This window comes from Lutra lutra, chromosome 18, assembly GCF_902655055.1.
Source record: "Lutra lutra chromosome 18, mLutLut1.2, whole genome shotgun sequence".
Taxonomy (NCBI): domain Eukaryota; kingdom Metazoa; phylum Chordata; class Mammalia; order Carnivora; family Mustelidae; genus Lutra; species Lutra lutra.
The window spans coordinates 32,547,749-32,567,237 of record NC_062295.1 but is presented as its reverse complement, the minus strand read 5'-3'; the positions used below and the strand labels follow the sequence as shown (position 1 = coordinate 32,567,237).

The window sequence follows — 19,489 nt, the reverse complement described above, 5'->3', positions numbered from 1 at the left end:
GGTGACAGGGAAGTAGAGTGAGCGCTGGGAACAGGGTGCAGAATGATACTGCAGAAGGAGCCAGCCCTGCTTCAGCCTCTGGTCCTTAACCCAATGGAGAGATCAGCCCTCGTTCTTGGTGCCGCCGGCCTGAGGCACAGTCGTCTTGAGGAGGCGGTTGTTAACCAGGAGCTGCGGTGTGTGAAGTTGTCAGTATCTGAGAAAACGCGGAAATTTCCTAGGAAGCGTGAGAAGCATGGGGGAATTCACGATATGGAGGCTTCTGTTCTTGGTGGCCCTGGATGCTGTAATTTTTTTTTTTTAATTTAAGATTTTATTTATTTATTAGAGCAAGCGCACAAGCAGGGGCAGAGGGAGAAGCAGACTCCCCACCGAGCAGGGAGCCTGATGTGGGGCTCAATCCCAAGACCCGGGTGACCATGATCTAGCAGAAGTCAGACACTTAACCCACTGAGCCACCCGGGGGGCCCCAGATGCCGTAATTCTTAATGCAGCATTAAAGCTTCTTATACCCATGCCGCCTCTAAGTGGATTGCAAGCTGTGAGCTCATAAGCTCCTTGGAGTTGCTGTCTTAAGGCCCTGTACCCCGTTAGAACATAGCATAGCAGATGCTTAGGATGTAAGTGTTGTATTTGGTGAACAGATGACCTTGATAAGATATTAATGGGAGCCAGCAAATTCCGTGTTAGGCACCTTCATAGGCTCTTCTCTTCCCTTTTGGGGCTTTACAATAGCTGGCCCAAATGCTCGCGGTGTCTTCCTTGCCTTTTCTCTGGAGACATGAGGTTGGGTCCATGGTGTTGGGGACAGCTCCAAGTCTGATGGTGAGGACATGGTTTGGGGACAGTTCTAGCTGGTGGTTTTAAAAGATGGCTGTACATTTTCTGACTGTCCTTTCATCAAAAGGTAGAGTCTTTGGCCCCTTCCCCAGGGATCAGGGCAGAATTATGACTGTTCAGCCGGGGTGGCAGAAGTGAGACCATGTGACATTCAAGGACATGCGACATTCAAAGGCAGAGAAGCTTCTGCTTTGTCAGCTAGGATGCTTATTGTTTTGGATCCCTGCGTCACCATGTGAGAAATCCAGCCATCCGGAAGCCGCCGTGCTGTGAGGAACCCAGACTGCACAGGGAGGCCACACGCAGGTGCTCCCGTGCCGGACGCAGCCGAGTCAGGCCTTCGCACCACCCCAGCCCAGGCTCCCTTCGTGGGAGTGAAGACGCCTCCAGATGGTTCTGGCCACCAGGCATCAAATCACCCTCAGCCGTTTGAGGCTTCCTGGCCATGTGCTCGACATCACGGAGCAGACACAGCCATCTCGACAACGGCCCAGACGCCTCGCCTGCAGAATCCGTGTGTATGACCCAGTGGGTTATGCCACTGAGGCTCGGGGAGGGGGGAGGTTGTTACGTGGCAGTAGTAACCGGGACACCAGGAGTCGTTTGCTGGCTTCGGACTTCCGGCCTGAATTTACTGTCTCTCCCATGCAGGGAAACTTTCCTGGATCCTGACCTTTCAGTCTTCCTCTCCATCAAGGAAGAAAATGGAGGGCAAAAAAAGAGGAAAGAAGGGAGAAAGGGAGGGAGGGTGGGAGGGGAACGAAAGACTCTGTCTTGGCTGAGAAATGTCATCGTCACCTCGGTGTGATCACCTGCATTGGACTTGCCGTCAGAACACGGTCTCGTCGGCTTTGTTCCTAAATTCACCGGCATTGTTCCATATTTCGCTATTATGAAAAGAATCACATAGATTCTGCCTGATGTAAGATTTGTCTACTCAGCGACACAGCCTTCCCAGCTGACTGATAGGACAGAGCCAGACCCAAGGGCTCCGCATGGCTCTGATGCCAGGGGGCTCCAGGAGCCCTCCGTTGATGTTCTGTATCTAGGAAGGGTCTCTGGACCCCCACTTAAACCCACACTCCCCAAGGAAAGGCCTAGAACAATTCTCGCCAGGTTCCTACATGCTGGGGAGATCAGTCTCTACCTTGGGAGACACCCCGGTCTCCGGGAAATCAGCAGGGTGCCCAAAGCTTGTAGAGGGCCGTCCCCGTGGCCAGGGAGGGTACAGCACAGCCTCCTCCTGGGCGCACAAAGGGTGGGAAAGGTTAATGCTAGAGCCTGGGGGCTCACTCCTACAGGCCTCTGTGAGAGCTGAATTTAGTTGATGTGAATTAGTTAGGAAAGGCCAGAACTCCAGGCAGCAGGCCAGCTGTGTCTTCAGTCTTGGACAAATCCTGGTCCTGCTGTTTCCCAACTGTGTAGCCAGCCAGATCACAGGTCCCCCTCTCCTAACAGCCACGGCCCTGGTAGTGGGAGGATTAAACAGGACGGCGTGCCCAGCCCAGGGCCTGGCATCTGGAGAGTTCTGTCAGTGATAGACGTGGACATGATTACCAAAGACCTCCAGCAGTTTGTAGTCCAGCCCGTTCCAAAGACCGGCCATTCTTCGCCGTAGCCCTCACACCTTGCCCACCACGCGGCAACCAGCCGTCTACACTTCGCTCCTAGCTGGGAGCTCTTGGAGGGCGGGAAGCCATGTCTTGGCACCACACTACTTACAGCAAAAAGGGAAAGAAGTATTGTTTAGAAGAGTAAGTCTGTCAGTAGCTCCTGATAGCCACGTGACTATGCAGGAGGAACGGACGATATCAAAACTTAACCCAGTGCCCGTGTTCAGGGCACGTACTTAGATGCTCAAGTGCGGGAGCTGGCTCACATGAGCCTTCCTGAGAGCGGGGAAGGGCTGAGAAGAGGCAGGCGGGGCTCTGGGAAAGGAGGTAGAAGCTGTGGGGCGGGGGATGGGGTGGAAGACTGGGTTGGAAATGACCCGGGGGGATGTCAGGAGATGTACTTAGCCTTTGTCCTTTACTGGAGGGGGTTGGCGGGGAGCACGCAGGATACCGGCCTCCCCGAGGAACTCTGATGGCCTCTCAGAGTTGTAAGAACCTTCATGAGGTGTAGGTTCTCATTTTTGAGAGAGAAACCCACTATGGGTTTGCTAATAAAGCAAACCCCGTGGGCCAGTCCTTGGCACAGCAGACGGGTAGATCATGACACTAGCATCCACGCTCTCGTGCAGTCCCTTACACACTGACTCTCGACTTGGCCATGTTACTGGCTCGACCAGCGGGACATCCACAAACTTTCTGGAAGAAGGGAATTGGGGGGCAATAGGGTATACAGACTTCCACAAACTTCTTGACCAGGAACCCCCTTAACAGCTGAAAAGGCACCTGTGCTTCTGGGTAGACCCGTAGGAAACTGCAAGGCCAGTGAGCCATCCAGTGCGCTAGGAGAGCACCAATGTACGGAGGAGTAGGGACCCCACACAGAAGGGTGGGCTAGGGCCCGGCAGTGTGTGGGGCCTTAATGGTCTTGGGCTTTATCCCCCCGAGGCGCTAGGGAGCTGCTAAGGCAGCACAACGCTTGGCACTCCATGGGGGGAAGGTGGAGAGAATTAGCCAGATGAGAAACTCCACCAGGGGAATCCTGGGATGACGGTCAGACCCAGCAAAGGCAGTAAAGGGAGCCAAGTAAGTGGATGTGAAAACCACTGAGGAGGGGGAATCCATGGGATCTGGGGAGGTGGCAGAGGGGAAGTGAAGGGAGAGCCCGAGGTGATTGATATTGTCAAGCTGTGTGATTTGGGTCGAGTATGCTGGTCACAGGAGTTCCATGAACTGGCTGGGGGGAGTGATGAAGTTGGTGAATTTGCCAGCCTGGGGAAGACGCACGGGGGTGCGTGTACTTCTGAGGCTGCAGAGAGAGGGCCCGGTTAGGATGCACATGTCGGGGTGGGGGGGGGGAGGGGCTCTACATCGCAGGGGAACGGCAGTGCAGGGGAATAAATAGGATGAAAGAGAAAGTTAAAGGGGGTGAGATCAGAACCCAGGGCACCCCAGTGACTGGTGGTCCGGTCCACGCTGCTGAGGACAGGTACTGGCCTAGGGCCCTTGTCCCCCTCCTTCCACTGGATGTCAGGCTTCACTCTTGTGGCCTTATTTTCCTGTCTCTCACCAGCCCTGTTCCAAGCCAGCCCATGACCCACTGCCGTGTCTGAGTTGGACACCATCAAGTCACACACACACACCACCGAGATGCAAGCCTCTGGGAAGAGCCCTTGAGAGCCTTTTCTGGAAATCGTTGAAACTTTCCCCAGAAAAATCTGCCTGCAGGAGACCTGGTTGATTTGACAATTTCAAAGGGCTGTTGATCTGTGAGATCCACTCAGGCACAGCTAAAGGAACTCTGCTCAGGTCAGCTGTCTCCTTGAAAAAGGTCGAGAGTCAAGAGCGATTTAGCTCCGGCTGGCCGGGGGAATCCCTCCGCCCCTTTCAGTTTCCTAGAGGTGGGTCTTCCCCTATCCACGCCTTGATGACTCTTGTAATTATGAGTGTCACGCTCGTGAAATTATTTGCAACCCCTCCTCTCCTTTTCGGATGAGACAGTCCAAAGGTGATAAAGAGGGACAAGTGTCCCTTGGGTCCAAGAACTGAGACGTCACTTGGCCAGCCACTTCATGACACTCTCTATCCCTGAACAGTTCACAGTACAAATTTATTCATGCATGTATTTATACACAATACAAACGGTAGGGGACGCCTCCACCCCCTTAACCAACCAGCGCCCAGACCCAGAAGGTCCTGCCCCAGGAGTCCGAGGTGAGTTCTAAGGAGGCAGGTTCCTGGCCGGACCAAGGAGGCGTGGCCGGGGTGGGAGGCGGGGCCGGAGGCTCGGTCAGAGCTGGGCGTGGCTTCTGGCCTTGGGGGTGGAGTCGGGGCACCGCCTGCCGCCCGAGGTTCAGGGGGCCTTTCTCCGCTGGGGCATTGGGAGGGGAATGGGGTCCATTTGCGTCCTACACGTAGGCGTTCTTCCCGTATTTGCCAAAGGTGCTGTCCCCTTCGTCCGAGGCCGCGGGGCACAGGCCGTCAGTGAGGACGGGGGACCGCACTGCGGAGGCCTTGTAGGGGAGCCTGGTTCAGAGGGGCCTAGGTCAGTGGAGGAGCACCCCTCCCATCCCTCCTGCCCCGCCGACGCACGCACCGCCCTTACCTGGGGGCCCGGTCCGCATCAGGAGCGCGGCAGCAGCCGGAGCCGAGGCAGAAGCCCCCCAGGATGGCGAGCAGGGAGGCGCTCCAGCCCAGGTAGAGGGCGGGGCCCAGCTCGTACCTGGGGACAGGAGAGGTGCGGGGCAGCGCTATCTCTGGCCGGCTGAGTCCCACCCACAGCCCCCCAGGGTGGGGCTCCCACACTCACTTGGTCCCAGGATACAAGGGGTCAAAGAATTCCTGGGTGATGTTGAAGGCATACCAGGAGATGGCCACCATCCCACAGAGACCTGGGGAGGGAGAAGAGGACCACGCTCGAGCCCCAGACCTGGCAGAGGGGGAGGGGGTGGCAAGTTTCACTCCCTCCCTAGCTCCTGACCTTTCCGGTCTCCTAGGTTCCCCGAGCACAGCCCCTCTTTCATGTCTAGTCTCCCACACTCTGCCCTTGGCCCCTTCTTTACCCCACCCCGCCCCACATCTTGGTCACCTAGTCGCCTCACTTGGAATCTGCCGACAAATCCGACCCATCCTGGGAAATCCAGCTGCCCCAGCAGTGGTCCCGCACAGCTGCCCTGAAGCCCCTTCCTCCTGCCTTCCGAAGCCCCCAGAGCCTGTGACACGCCTTTACCACTAGTGCAGCGAAGGCCCGCGGCCAGTGAGACCCAGGACTACAGGACCAGCCTCACCCCTCTCTGGGGGCTCCTCCAGTTGGTCACCAGAGTTTTCTGAGCCTGTTTCCGCAGCTGGAGAAGAGGGCGAGACGCGCCCTACTTCACAGGTGCCGCGAGGGGACGCGCGCAGGCGCTCTGCAGACCAAAAAGAGCTGGCCCGTCGCACCGCACAGCCGGGCGGTGAATCTGCACGTATGCCCTGACTCTGGTCTTCCCGCCCGGGCTGTAAGGTCACTCACCTTGGGGTCTCTCTCATCCCTCACTCATGCCTGGCTCCTAGTGGGGCCTCAAGAAACACTGCTGATGGACTGATTTGTAGCTGAGGGACTGGGAGAGCAGGAGTGAGGCTGGGTGGGCAGGGGGAGAGGGTAGAGCTGAGCAGGGAGGGTAGGTGTCAGTGCGATGGGAAAGGTGAGACACCCACAGGGAGTGCTGAGCCGGAGAGGACAGGGAACCCCGGGTGCACTGCCACCACAACCCCCCACCACAACGCAGGGCACACCCGTCACCTTCCCCCAGTTACCAGCCAGTATGTGCAGGGCCCCTGCAGTGGCCGCCAGCTTGGCCTTCCTGGAGAGCTCCATACTCCCAATGTTTATGCAGCGCAGCCCCACTATGCCTAGGAAGAGGCCCAGGAAGCCCAGGAAGATGGCGGTGATCATGAGCGCCCGGCAGGCCTGGATGTACCCTGGGGAGGTGGGGCGCAGCCATGGGTCCCTCAGCTGGCCCCTTCCCCCTCCACAACCGAGCCAGCCCCTGCTCGGGTCTCAGCCCATAAGGGCCCTCAAGTCCTCTCCTTCCCCGTCAGGCCCTATTCAGCCGAAGGGGTCCCACGGTCTCCTTCCCAGGAGCTTACCTCGGCCCCCAGGAGTCCCAGCCTCTGCTCCCCACCCCCTGACAGGCTTGCTCCTTGACACTACTGACACTTTGGCCCTCTGTTCTGGGGGTGGGGGGCGTTCTGTGCCCTTCGGATGTCCAGCAGCGTCCCTAGCCTTGAGTCCCAAGAGGGACGATCAACAGGGCTAGACGCTATCAAATGAACCCCGAGGGACAAAATCACCCCAATTGAGAACCTCTGGTCTGTCAGATCCCCACCATGCCCTGTTGTGAGTTACAGAAATTGCACTGAATATTCCCTCTTCCCTGCAGCTGCTTCTCTCTAGGTCCCACCGGGTGCCTGGCACAGCCCCAGTCAGCCCGAACTGAGCGTTCTCCTGAAGCGACCGGTAGGGGGCAGCAGTGGCCCATGGGTCACTGGACAAGGACCGTTTCTCATCCGGAAAGTGGGATACCTGGGCGCAGGACCCAGCCCAGCCCATCTAGCTCAGGTATGTTGGGTGCCTCAGTTTCCCCTTCTTCAAAGCAGAAGGAAATGGCCACTTTCCTTCCTGGTCCCCTTCCCCCTACTCTGTCTTTGATAGTTGCCAAGCACTCCAAGGACCTTGCTCCCCTTTCCCGGGTGGGGCAGTGCCATTGGTGCTGAAGGAAAAGCTGGGCCTCTGCCAGGAGAATGCGGAGTGGCCCGGGGTTGGCGGGCAGGGAGGAGGACCAAAGTTCTCACTCCCAGCTACTCCCTCTGGAGTTCCCACCCTCTCCCCTACCCCGTATCCTCTACGCACCCATTCATCTACACGCCTCTACCTAGGACTGAACTGGCCCAGGCTTCCCAGGTGGCCCTGGTGGACAAGGGGGAGATTACTGATGGGTCCCGAGGGAGCGCGAGCTGGATGTGATTAAATGATAGTCAGGAACCCCCTGGGACCAGAATTGCCTCAGAGGGGCTCACCGGCCTGGGTTCCAACCCCCTTACCACCTGTGGGACTCTGGGTAGGTTCACACTTGTCCTTGGGGCTTCCCAGCTTTGGTACAATGAGGCCACTAAGAGGCTGCAGAGCCAGGCGACCCACGATGCCAGGCAGTGCTCCCCTGCCCTTCCCCGCCCGTATGCTCGTGCCCCTCCGTCAGCAGATCCAAGTGGGGCCCTTCTTGGGTGGACGAGCTCCCAAGGCCCCTCCCCAAGCCACAGGTATGGTTGAGGTGGGTGCGGTGGCAATGGCCGTGGCTGCTGTGCAGGCTGCCCCCAGCATCCCTTCAGGCCCCCAAGCACTCTGAGCTTCTGGCCCAGAGGACACTCAGCTTTTAGATGGAGCTTGGGGCGGGGGGGGGGGGGCACTTGCCTTGCACACAGAAAGCCCTAGAGAGAGCGAAGAAGGCATGAGGCCCCCGCTGCTGTCTCAGAAGATTCTGGGAATAGGGGGGACACAGAGACCCACCCAGATACCCTAACTTCTCAGAGCATCTCTGGCATTCCTGGGGGATTTTGAGGAGCCATGTTCCACACCCAGTGCTGGCTTTGGTTCCATCCACTACCCCGCACCCGCAGCAGGGGACCCGAAAGAGCGAGACAGCTCCAAGGAGGGCGTGGGAGCGACAGCGAATAGGGTACTTGGTCCTCCACTCTTGGTCTCTGGCTTGGGGCCGACTGACGGGAGACTCCCCTGGGGCGGGGTGGGGGGAGCTACTCATAGGGTGAGCAGGAAGCAGGAAGGAGCGACAGCCACCAGGGAGAACCTTCTGGGCCAAAAGAGCGGTAGACTCCAAGCCACCAAGAACTTCAAAAAACACACTGCCAGGGATCGCAGAGCACACACATGCACGCACACCCCCCAACCTGCTTCCAGCGGACACTTGGGAGGGGCAGGAGGTTCCCTTTCAAAGGGCCCTTTAGAACTCGCCACGGCAGTGGGACTAGTGCCCCAGCGGGAGCCTGAAGGTCTTACGTGTCTCAACCCCAAGAACCCAAGATGGGGCATCCTCTTCACCCCGCAGATCCCAGCCCTCCCACACCAGAGCTAAGAGGCAGAAACTGGCTGCGTGCGTACACACGCTGACGTATCCCGCTAACACTCGGTGTGCTTTATCCCGGCCCAGGAGCATCTGTGAGCCGGTGCTATGAGACGAGGGTCCTACAGACGGGACCGAGGAAGCTCACGTTCTGACCTGCCCAGGGCGCAGAGGCGGTAAACTGAGCCCGGCAGGCGGATCCTGCTGTGCCTGTAACCACTAGGAGTGTCCCATCAGGGCAGGGGGACACGTGGGACGAAGTCTCTCCCACACTTCCAGACAGCGCACTGCCCCCCACAACCCGCTGAGCCCGATCCAGACCCCCTTAACGGTCTGGTGCCCGAGGCCCGACCATGGGCAGCGCCCACCTCCCCGGGGGCCTCTCCCTCCTCCAGCCTCCCACTACCCTCTGCCCCCGGAGCTGTCCCCACCGCATACCGGAGAGGGCCAGCAAGGACGGAAACTCCCGGCAGTTGTAGACTCCCATGGAGTCGGTGGCACAGCTGAACCAGAGGTTCTCGAAGATGGTGTTGGTGGTGATGACGTTCCCGTGCACGGTGGACACGCGCCAGGAGCTGTGTGACAGGGTCACCCCCAGCATCAGCAGCCCCAGGGCTCCCATGAAGAAGCCGAAGGTCTCCACGGCCAGCGACATGGTGGGACGCAGGGCCCCGAGGGGCGCCGGGGGCCCCAGAGAAGGGGAGGGGCTGAGCCCCGCGAGACCTTGAGGGGCTTCGGCTAAGGTGGGGTGCTAAGGCAGGCTGGGGCGAGAGAAAGGGAGGTCGGCTGCAGTCTGGGCCTCAGGTCTGTCTCCCGGTTTCCGTCCCCGGCCCTCTCTCCGGGTCTCTGCTTCCTGGAAGGTCTGGGCAGAGGAATGAGCCTCCAGCACCAGGCTGTTGACGAAGAGATGGAGGGAATAAAAGAAACGGGCCAAAAGTCCACCCCTTCCCCCAACCTCTGGGCTCCCCGCCCCAAGAGGGGGGCGGAGAGGACTTATGGGAGTGACGGAACAAACGGATATAGTCAAGGAGGGGCCCCCACGGGAGGCGGTGGGAGCCGAGGGGAAGCGTCTCTGACTCAGCCTTCATCGGGGGGCCAGATAATGAACGAAGAGGGACGAGGACAGAGAAGGTGACCGAGAGACAGTGTGTGCTCCCAGACATACCTTTGGTGTGGCAGGATCCGAGGCACAGAGCCACTCTCCTGGATGTTGGTGAGAATAATTTAGGAGACGCAAAAGACCTAGCGTTTGGGCCCAATCTTCCAAGGTAGGTTAAGGCTGCATAAGGGAACAGGGTATACCCACCGCTCTGGAGTCCAGCCAACCCAGAGTCAAACCAGACCCAGCATTTCCCAGAGCCCCGCGAGCTTGCTTCTGCTTCTGTGAACTAGAACTAGCTTCCTCACCTGTGACCCCAGATCAGAAGCTCCCCGAAAGTGTGAACTGCTCCCTCCTTGGTACCCCCGCAGGTCTGGGTAGCGCAGGCTGGGGTGAGGCCGCCAGTGGGCTGCTTTCCTCCAAACTTCAACTTCCTGAACTTAAATCTCCCCCTTGTGGGTTGATCTGACTCTCGGCACCAAGCTTGATCTTGCTGCCATGGGCCGCAGAGGGTGATAAATCGCAGGCCCAGAAAGTGATCCCGTCGCTAATCTAAGCAGCTCAGTTATCAGAACTGTCACCAGCTCTATTATGATGGATTAGAAACCTCCGGGTCCCCACCCCAGGCCAACGCTGAGCACCTGCTGAGCACCTGTCCTGGCGCATTTCCCGCTCCTAGGCCTCGGCCAGGACAGCTCGGGTTCTCCTCCTGCAAATGCCACAGGGGCTCAGTCTCCGGGGGTCAGGGGCCGGATGCTACCCCCAGGCAGTCACCCAGGACATGGCTGAGCCAGAGTGGATCCCCCCTCTGCCCGCCTCACGGTATCAGGCTCCCGTGCGCTCCCCTCAGGGGCCGCCTCCCCAGTCCCCCCAACCAGGCTGGCTGGGCTGTGGAACGCGAGGTATGCAGTGAAGCAAGACAGGCCCCTGCTGAGCCTGGCACCGGAGGGTGTGGGGCAAAGCAGGCTGGGTGGGGACCGGGTTCCGACCTTCCCATCTCTGAGCCGACAACCGACAACCGGGATGTCCCGAGTTTGTAACTTTTCTCCAGAACTCTGACGTCTCCGTACCAGGATGTCCCGAGTTTGTAACTTTTCTCCAGAACTCTGACGTCTCCGTGCCAAATCCCCATGCCTGCCCCTGGGCAGCAGCCCATCCCCTAAGGAGGACGGGGAGGGGAACGGCAGGAGGACAAAGAGAGGGAAGGGCGGAGGTTTTGGAGGAAATTGAGTGGGGGCTCCCCCTGGTGTGGAAAACTCCACGTGCTGAGAGGCAGCTGTGTGGGCCAGAGGAGCCGGAGACATAAATCCTGGCCTGTCCCCAGCTCTGCCCTTCCCGTCTCTAGTCACTGTTTTCCCCCAGGACCCTTGTGCCATGCAAAGGCCTCGTGCGCGTCCCTGTCCCCGATGTGCTCTGGGGGTGGGGGAGGAAGGAAGGGCGTGGGGTCTGGGCAGCTTGGCGGACAAAGGCACGCCCCACACCAGCCGTGGGGGACGGGAGTAGGAAAGTGAGCAGGAAAGGGCCACGCATGACCACCACCTTTGGGCCCAAAAGAGCCCACCCCTTCCTCAACACGGACACAGAGGTCCCCAAGCCAACGCTGTTTTATTTACACTCCTCCTGGGGCACATGGTTTGGGGCTACCGGACACATCTCTGGGGAAAGGAGGCTGAACGCCAGAGGGCAGTGACGGGGTGCAGAAGACAGGGACAGCAAGGATGGATGGTCCCCTCCTCTCCGAGTGTCCTCCATAGGCTCCCACGTATCCCCGGGCAGAGGCGCGGTTTCATTCAGGATTTGGACTTGGACACAGCAAGTCCGATGAGTCCAGCCAGGCCTGCCACGCCCAGGGCCATGCCTCCAACAATGGCCATGCCCACCAGGCCATCTGGGGGAGGGAAAAGGGAGACTGTCAGGAGCCCAGCCCCCACAGGGACACTGCCCACCACCTTCTTTCTCCCTGCCCAATGCGCCTCAACAGACGTGCCTCCTCCCCCGGAGTCATGAGGTGAGGGCCTCGGGCTTGGAGAAAGAAGGCTTCTGAGCCACTGAGGAGCTGCCTGAGGGGGAGGGCGTCATTTAAAGGGAGACCAGAGAGCCCAGGCCTCGGGGAAGGAAGAGGACTTAACCAAGAACCGAGAGGCATGACGGGGCCCGGGAGCAAGGGGAGTGGGGAGTGGAGGAGGGCAGAGGGGAAGGGTTCACCTTTCTTCATGGCCTTGTCAATGAGCCGTTCCAGTTCCTTGGCCTGGTTGTTCTGGGGCTCCGTCTGCAGCAGCCCCCGCACGTACTTTAACGCCTTCTCATATTCCTGCTCTCGGGGAAAACACACCACACACGCCCCCCCCCTCAGTATCTATCCCTTCTCCTGCTCATCAGAGCGGCCTTACCTTGGCCGGCCCCCGGGGGCTCCTCCCTCCACCTCCTCCCTGACTCCAGCCCCACCCAGCGGAGTAGAGTCCACAAACAACCCCAACTGTGTGGGGGTGATAAGCTGGGGGAGATAACCCGAGGCTTGGGGCTGCACCCCAACCTGAGGTCACCTTGCTCCCCACACCCTCGGCAGCTGGAATCTCCGTCGCTTGCCTTCCCTCAGCCGACTCTCACCCTGCACCTCTGTACCCCTCACCACCCCCTGCCACCCACAGCCCTCCTCAGCCTTCCTGGTGGCCAGGGCTCTGGACGGCCCCCGGAGGAGCAGCGAGTAGGCGCTGCAGCCCACCCCAGCAAGGTGCAGTGGGAGAAGGGAACGCTCCGCCTTACCTTGAGCCGGTAGTTGCCCACGGCCAAGTAGAAGACATAATCCCGCTGTTCCTCTTTACTCCCTTTGGGCAACAGCTCTGCAGGGGGCAGAGGCAGAAGGGTGAACACCGCTTCTCTCCTTTCCTAGCGCTGGTGTCCCAGACACCCCTTCCACTCTCCGAGTCCCTGTCTGATCCTGGCTGAAAGGGACTGTTCTGAGCTTCTGTTTCAGCTCCGGTCCCTCCCGGCTTCCCAGTCAGACCTCTGGGGCCGCATGGGCGCAGGCTGCCAGACACCCGGCCGCTGCTGTGCACCCTGGTCTCAATGCTGCCGTCTGCTCGGGCTCATTCGAGGGAACCGAGAGGAAACCGAGGCGCCGGAGAAGCCAAAGACCGCTCTCCTCACCTCTGGTCCCTGCTGTGCGTTCTCACTGCGGCCGTCCACTGCCCAGACTAGTGTTCAAATAAGTTTGCCCTCCCTCCCCCTTTAAATAAAAAATCAATTCAAAACTCATTTTCTTAAATGACTCGACCTGATTCTTTTTTTTTTTTTTTTTTAGATTTATTTATTCATTTGATAGACAGAGATCACAAGTACACAGAGAGGCAGGCAGAGAGAGAGAGGGGGAAGCAGGCTCCCTGCCGGGAAGAGAGCCCGATGCAGGGCTCAATCCCAGGACCCTGAGATCATGACCTGAGCCACCCAGGTGCCCCGACCTGATTCTTTCTTAATTCAGTGACTTCCCAGGGGCCTATGTGCTCAGCTGTACACTATGCAGTAGAATCTGTGGCTAAATAGTTCCGCAGGTGTTTATAAATCTCCCCACATGTCTGTTCTGTCTCCTCCACTGGAACTGGCAACGCTTAGAGACCCCACCTACAGCTGCGCCGAGCTGCAGAGGGAAGCTGAAAAATCTGAAAGAACCAAACGGGCAAATGCAGGGTGAGGTTATTTGCATTAGAAACGATTCTTATTTTTATCGACTGACAATGGCCATCCTTTGCTAGGATGCTGTTTGCCTGCGCATGATTACCTGGCCAAGAAAAGGGGGTAGAGGGGAAAGAGGAATTTAAAAGTCAGGTATTGTGGCCTCTGGCAAATGGTGGCCCATCCAAAACCAACAGGAAATAGGATTCCAGTCAAAACAGTGCCATCTGTCCTCAAAATGTTGAAAATAGAACTACCCTATGACCCAGCAATTGCACTACTGGGTATTTATCCTAAAGATACAAACGTAGTGATTCGAAGGGGTACGTGCACCCGAATGTTTATAGCAGCAATGTCCACAATAGCCGAACTATGGAAAGAACCTAGATGTCCATCTACAGACGAATGGATAAAGAAGATGTGGTATATATACACAATGGAATACTATGCAGCCATCAAAAGAAATGAAATCTTGCCATTTGCAACGACGTGGATGGAACTAGAGGGTATCATGCTTAGTGAAATAAGTCAATCAGAGAAAGACAACTATCATATGATCTCCCTGATATGAGGGAGAGAAGATGCAACATGAGGGGTTAAGTGGTAGGAGAAGAGTAAATGAAACAAGATGGGATTGGGAGGGAGACAAACCATAAGTGACTTTTTTTTTTTTTATAAGTGACTCTTAATCTCACAAAACAAACTGAGGGTGGATGGGGGGAGGGGGGTTGGGAGAGGGGGAGTGGGGTTATGGACACTGGGGAGGGTATGTGCTATGGTGAGTGCTGTGAAATGTGTAAACCTGGCGATTCACAGACCTGTACCCCTGGGGATAAAAATACATGTTTAAAAAAATAATAAAATTTAAATTAAAAAAAAAAAAAAACTAGCAGTAATAAAAAAACAAAACAAAACAAAACAAAACTGCCATCTGCCCCCAGGTTCCGGGGCCTGTCTTCTGCACTTCTTCCACACCGCCCTCATGGAAGGTTTTCAACAGCTGCTGAATAAGCAACATGGTGAGGCCAAAGAGCAAGACAGGAGCTTCCAGTCCTCATTCAGCCGCTAATTCACGAGCTGTGTGACCTCAGACTAAGTCACTCTCCAGGTCAGGCTCCCAGATCGCCAGAGGCCTGCGGGGACTGACATACGCTGGCGAAACAAGGATGAGGTGGATTAGCCAAAAGCACACTGGGAGAAGCCAGGTGAAGGGGCGGCCCTTCGTTGCAGGTGTTTATAGGAAAATAACTGCCATGTCGAGAAAGAATCCCAGGGGCACCTGGGTGGCTCAGCGGGTTAAGCCTCTGCCTTCTGCTCAGGTCATGATCTCAGGGTCCTGGGATTGAGCCCCACATCGGGTTCTCTGCTCAGTGGGGAGCCTGCTTCTCCCTCTCCCTCTACCTGCCTCTCTGCCTGCTTGTGATCTCTGTCTGTCTCTCTGTCAAATAAATAAATAAAATATTTTTTTAAAAAAGAAAAAGAATCCCAGCACTGAAGATGGAGGGAGTGAACGAAGCCGTGGCAGCAGCTGGGGAGGGGAGGGTGGGGTAGCCTAGAAACTCACCCTCCAGCAGTGCGATGCCTTTACGGATGTCATCGTTGTACTTGCTTCGCACCAGGCACCAGGCATACTCAAACTGCGTGCTCTTGGACACAGAGCCTGCTGCCTTCTCAGACTGAAATTTCTTTTCAAACTTCTGCCAAGGAGAGGAGAGGAGTCATTTAGAAATGAAGGGGCGCACCGTTCTCTACCAGGACCTACGGGTTCAATTCCCAGTTACACCCCATCTTCCCCAGTCTCTGCCTCATTTTCCCGCGGGTCTTGGCATCTGGCACCCCAGGTTCCGCTAGCTTCATCCCTGGGACCCAGACCCAGGGATTCTGCTGCTTAGCGACGGGCTGTCTCCTTGGACAGTAACCCTGTCCGCTTCCCTCCCCCTAGTGGTGCCGAGCGGAGATGCCACCTGGTGGCAGCTCCAGGCACCGCTCCCGAAGCAGCTGACCCCAGAGGCTAAACAGTAAACACGCTGTCAGAACTTCTCAACAACCCACGCAGCTGCTTCTCCCAACCAGCCCCACCCTGTTGGGCCTGGACCTTTACTTAACTGCAAATTGGGAATAAGAACAGTGCCAAGAGTAGCCCACAGAGCTGCAAAGACTGAGATATGGCCTGCAATGCACTTAGCACCGTGCCGCATTCAGTGAGTAATATATGAAACTTCATGGTAGTTGCTATATTCCCCCCCACTGAAGGAACAGTTAAAAAAAAAAAAAAAAAAAGGTGTCCGCACCCTGACCTCCTAACTCCTCCACTCACCCAGCACCTGTCAGTCTTTCAACGCCAGACCGCAGGCCCCGAGACTGGGGCGTGTCGGCGCAGAAAACTACAACTCCCATTAGGCTACTGGACAAAGCAGAACCGCTGGGCAGGGGCCGGACGCTGCAGAGGATGCCGGGAGCCGTAGTTCGGCTTCCCTAGGCAAAACTGATGCAGGGTAGAGGGTCTGGCCCCAACCGGACGCTCCTCGGGACCCGCCCGTCGAATGTCTCCTTTCCCTCCCTCGAGGCCAGGCCTCACCAGCAGGTCGTCCACAGACACCAGATCGTTCAGTACGGCCTCCATGGCCGCCGCCCCTGCAATCTTCACACCTAGCTCGCTACAGTGCCACCGTCTCCATGGCCTACTGGCAGAGCTGGAGAGCCACTTCCGTCGTCCGGCGGAAACCGGCCCCCTCCCCGTCGTGGAGCCAATCACCTGACACAGCTGACGCCGAACCCGCCCCCCGCCGCCGGTAGCGCCCCGCCCCTTCCTCCCCCCGCACCGCCCGCGCGCACGTTGGGGGCACTAATGCGCACGGTCCGAACGGTCCCCCTTTCAGCCGCCACCGGCGGATAGCTACAGTACAACTTCAAGTCCCACGTTCACGGGTCACCCGTCCTCGCAAGTGACCCGACCCGCGTGTGCCTTCCTCCACCGAGGCTGCCTTAATAGAGTTTGGACCTATGTCTTGGTGGTTAGCCCTTGGGCTGAAAAACAGCAGAAAGAGGACTGGGGGACCAATCTAAACCTACCTCCCCTCTAGCCTCACCCCGTCTATGTCTGGGAAACCGGAGGCTACGAGACCTTTCCGTGCCTGTAACAAAATCAAAACTGGTACCAAGGGGTTTTGGGCCTCCGCTGATTTACAAGAGGAATGACAACAGGACCTGTTAACCATACACGCAGGGACTGGGGTACATACGAATAGGGGATACTATATAAATCTTTAAATGGGAATTTAAAGAGAAGCTGTTACCCCATTAGTTGCAGAGAGGGTCCAGTCTTTTAATACTTAAGTAAAGCCTTCCTCTGCGTGTGCCCAAGGGGGAAGATCTGCTGTGGGTCATGGGCAGGAGTAGTCAAAAGATGGGAAAGGTAAACATTCACTCCTCTGGCACCTGAGCTGTGCAGTGAAAGGACTGGGTAGGTAGCGACTTTCAGATTCTTTTCACCTTGACCCACAGTGCTCCAGTGCACATCACAATGTAAGTTCCATGAGGGCAGAGCCTGGGTCTTGTTTTATCTTTGCATCCCCAGCGCCTGACACAAAATCAATGTCCAATAAGTATTTGTTGAATAGACACGAAATAAACAACAGTAAAGAGGGCAGTGCAAATGCAGGTGATTATCATCCAAAAACCTTTCACGTTTGCAAAGTCCCTTTAATTTTTTTTTTTTTTTTTTTTTTTTTTTTTTTTTTGTAATTCCCATAATAGTCTTGTGAGTTAGGTAGGGAAGAGACAGTCTTTCCTACTTAGTTCCAACATTTGAAATGACTTTGATATAGGGAGTCTGTTAAAGAATAGAGGAGAGGACAGAACATGTTCTTAAACAGACTCTAACTATTCATCTTGAAACAATTCAGGCCTAAATTTGCTTTTTTTTTGCTGGTTTACAACAGAGGACTTACCTTAAGCAGCAGGATGAACTAGGGAGGAGCAACACAGGTTAATTTAAAACCTAGAAAGCAAAGCAATCCCGAGAAGGCATTTGTTTCGAGTACAGCAGGAAAATTTTAAATGAAGGCAGTTCAGTAGGAAAACTAAAAATGAAACCCTGCAAACTACCACCAGGGCTGAGATTGTAATACTGGTCTTCATGCTACTTGTCGGTTTGTAATTATACGCTTGTGTGATGACTTGATGAATGCCACCCTCTCCTACAAGAGTGGAGGCCGCATGAGAACGGGGTCTGTACTAAATTGCTCATATTATGCCCCTAGAGCCCAGCTCAGAGCCTACCACCAGCAAATACTCAATTTATAAGGATTGCGTAAATAGATATTACTGTTGCCGTTATTAACTTTTTGGAAAGCAGTGAGGGAATATAAGTAAGAGCAAAACGATGTACTATTTTCTGACTAGTATCTGTGGACACATTCAACAAAAGCCAAACCAAAAAAAAAAAAAAAAAAAGGAAAAGCAAGACATGAAGACATTCGTTCCTACATTATTTGTGGCGGTAAACAAAAGCGGCAGGGAATGGTTTCATTAAATGAGGACACAGCAATATAATGAAATAACAAACAGCCTTCAAGTCACAGTCCTATGGATTCTTTGCGTGTGGATGGTAATATTCAAAACAAAACAAAAAAGCAGGCACTTCTCAAATTTGGTCCTGAAAGTGGGCAGAAAGGAAACTGCCATTTTTGGTTGGTGGCCCAGGAAGCCCTTCAGGATCGCCCCCGCCTACCTTCCCAACTTCATCTCCAGGCACCCTCAAGTCCTGCACGGCGAGACGCCTTCCGGGCAACCACCTTGCTTCCAGGCGGAATGCTCTCCGCTCACGCTGCAAACACCGGAGCGCCTACAGGGCAGGCGACCGCCAGCCCCGGGGCCGTTACCGCTCCGGGACAGCTTCCTTCGATCCGGTCCCCGCGGTACAGAGCTTATCACCCCGTCCTGCCGTCCTTGATGTGGACAGGGACTGGGCCTCCTTCATCTCTCTGCCAAAGACCAGGAGTCCAAGCATCGTTTGTGGCGTGAATAAAACCCTAACAACAGGAGCTCTAAAGACGACCCTAGAAACTGCGGGGCCGTCTGCACTTCCGGGTGCCGGTTAAATTGGCACGGGAGGAAGCGAGGAGTCGGGCGGGGGGGGGGGGGGGGGGTCTCCTCCCGGGCTGCTCTAGGAAGAGGGCTCGGTGGTCCGGAGGACCCGGGGGAGCGGCCGGCGTGTTGCGTGGATGAGAGCCGCACGCCGCGTGGGCGCCGCGCGCCGCGCCAGCCCCCTCCTCGGGGAGGCGGGGCCGAGCGGAAACCGGGGCGGGGCGCTGGGGGCGGTCCGAGGACTCTGTGGCCAATTAAAGGGCTGGGCTCGGTGAGAGAGGCGGGGCGAGGCGAGACTTGGAGGCGGAGCGGGCGACGCCGAGGCCTGGGAGTCTCGAAGGAGGTTCCGAAGTGCTCCCTGCTCACTCTTACCCGAGAGACGCTCTCTGTAAATTAAGTTACTTGTCCACTTTAGAGTCTGTCTCGGTACAAAAGTGTGCGATGGGTACACACCAACTACGTGCTCGTGAATCACTTGGAATCGTTAAAAATGCAGAGTCTGATTGAGTAGGGCTAGGGTGAAGCCCGAGATGCTTCATTTCTTTCTTTTTTTTTTTTTAAAGATTTTTTTATTTATTTGTCAGAGAGAGAGGGAGAGAGAGCGAGCACAGGCAGACAGAATGGCAGGCAGAGGCAGAGGGAGAAGCAGGCTCCCCGCCGAGCAAGGAGCCCGATGTGGGACTCGATCCCAGGACGCTGGGATCATGACCTGAGCCGAAGGCAGCTGCTTAACCAACTGAGCCACCCAGGCGTCTCGAGATGCTTCATTTCTAAGAAACTCCCAGGAGATGCTGCTGCTGTGCATTCTCTAAGACGCTTTCAGGAGCAAAGGTGTGAAGCAGTGGTTCTCCAAGTGCAATCCCAGGACTGGCAGCAGAGGCATCCCCTGGGAATTGTTTGGAAATGAAGATTATTGGACCCCACTCCTGCACCTGCTGAATCAGAAAGTCCGGGAGTGGGGTAGGCAGGCAGTCCATGTTCCTGCAATCCCAATGGGTAATTTTGATGCAGGCGGAATTTGGGAACCAAATTCAAACCAAAACAAACAGTGGAAAAGTCAAAGAGCC

General features: G+C 56.4%; 2 protein-coding genes across 5 annotated transcripts; both read right to left on the bottom strand.

Moving 5' to 3' along the window:
* Nucleotides 1-4,546: 4,546 nt before the first annotated feature.
* Nucleotides 4,547-9,225, bottom strand: CLDN15 (claudin 15). 4 transcript variants are annotated; one of them, XM_047713097.1, is made up of 5 exons: nucleotides 9,005-9,225; nucleotides 6,246-6,410; nucleotides 5,260-5,379; nucleotides 5,056-5,172; nucleotides 4,547-4,976 (listed from the first exon to the last, which is right to left on the bottom strand). In XM_047713097.1, exons 1-5 carry the CDS (start codon nucleotides 9,219-9,221, stop codon nucleotides 4,804-4,806), a joined length of 792 nt encoding a protein of 263 aa, XP_047569053.1. In that variant the 5' UTR covers nucleotides 9,222-9,225; the 3' UTR covers nucleotides 4,547-4,803. The 4 variants fall into 4 exon arrangements, with proteins under 4 accessions (XP_047569053.1, XP_047569055.1, XP_047569054.1 ...); XM_047713099.1 differs by having other exon boundaries at nucleotides 5,260-5,341; XM_047713098.1 differs by having other exon boundaries at nucleotides 6,246-6,341.
* Nucleotides 9,226-11,253: 2,028 nt separating this feature from the next.
* On the bottom strand, nucleotides 11,254-16,091 carry FIS1 (fission, mitochondrial 1). The gene is made up of 5 exons (XM_047713103.1): nucleotides 15,913-16,091; nucleotides 14,899-15,031; nucleotides 12,429-12,505; nucleotides 11,871-11,976; nucleotides 11,254-11,553 (listed from the first exon to the last, which is right to left on the bottom strand). Exons 1-5 carry the CDS (start codon nucleotides 15,955-15,957, stop codon nucleotides 11,456-11,458), a joined length of 459 nt encoding a protein of 152 aa, XP_047569059.1. The 5' UTR covers nucleotides 15,958-16,091; the 3' UTR covers nucleotides 11,254-11,455.
* Between the last annotated feature and the right edge of the window lie 3,398 nt (nucleotides 16,092-19,489).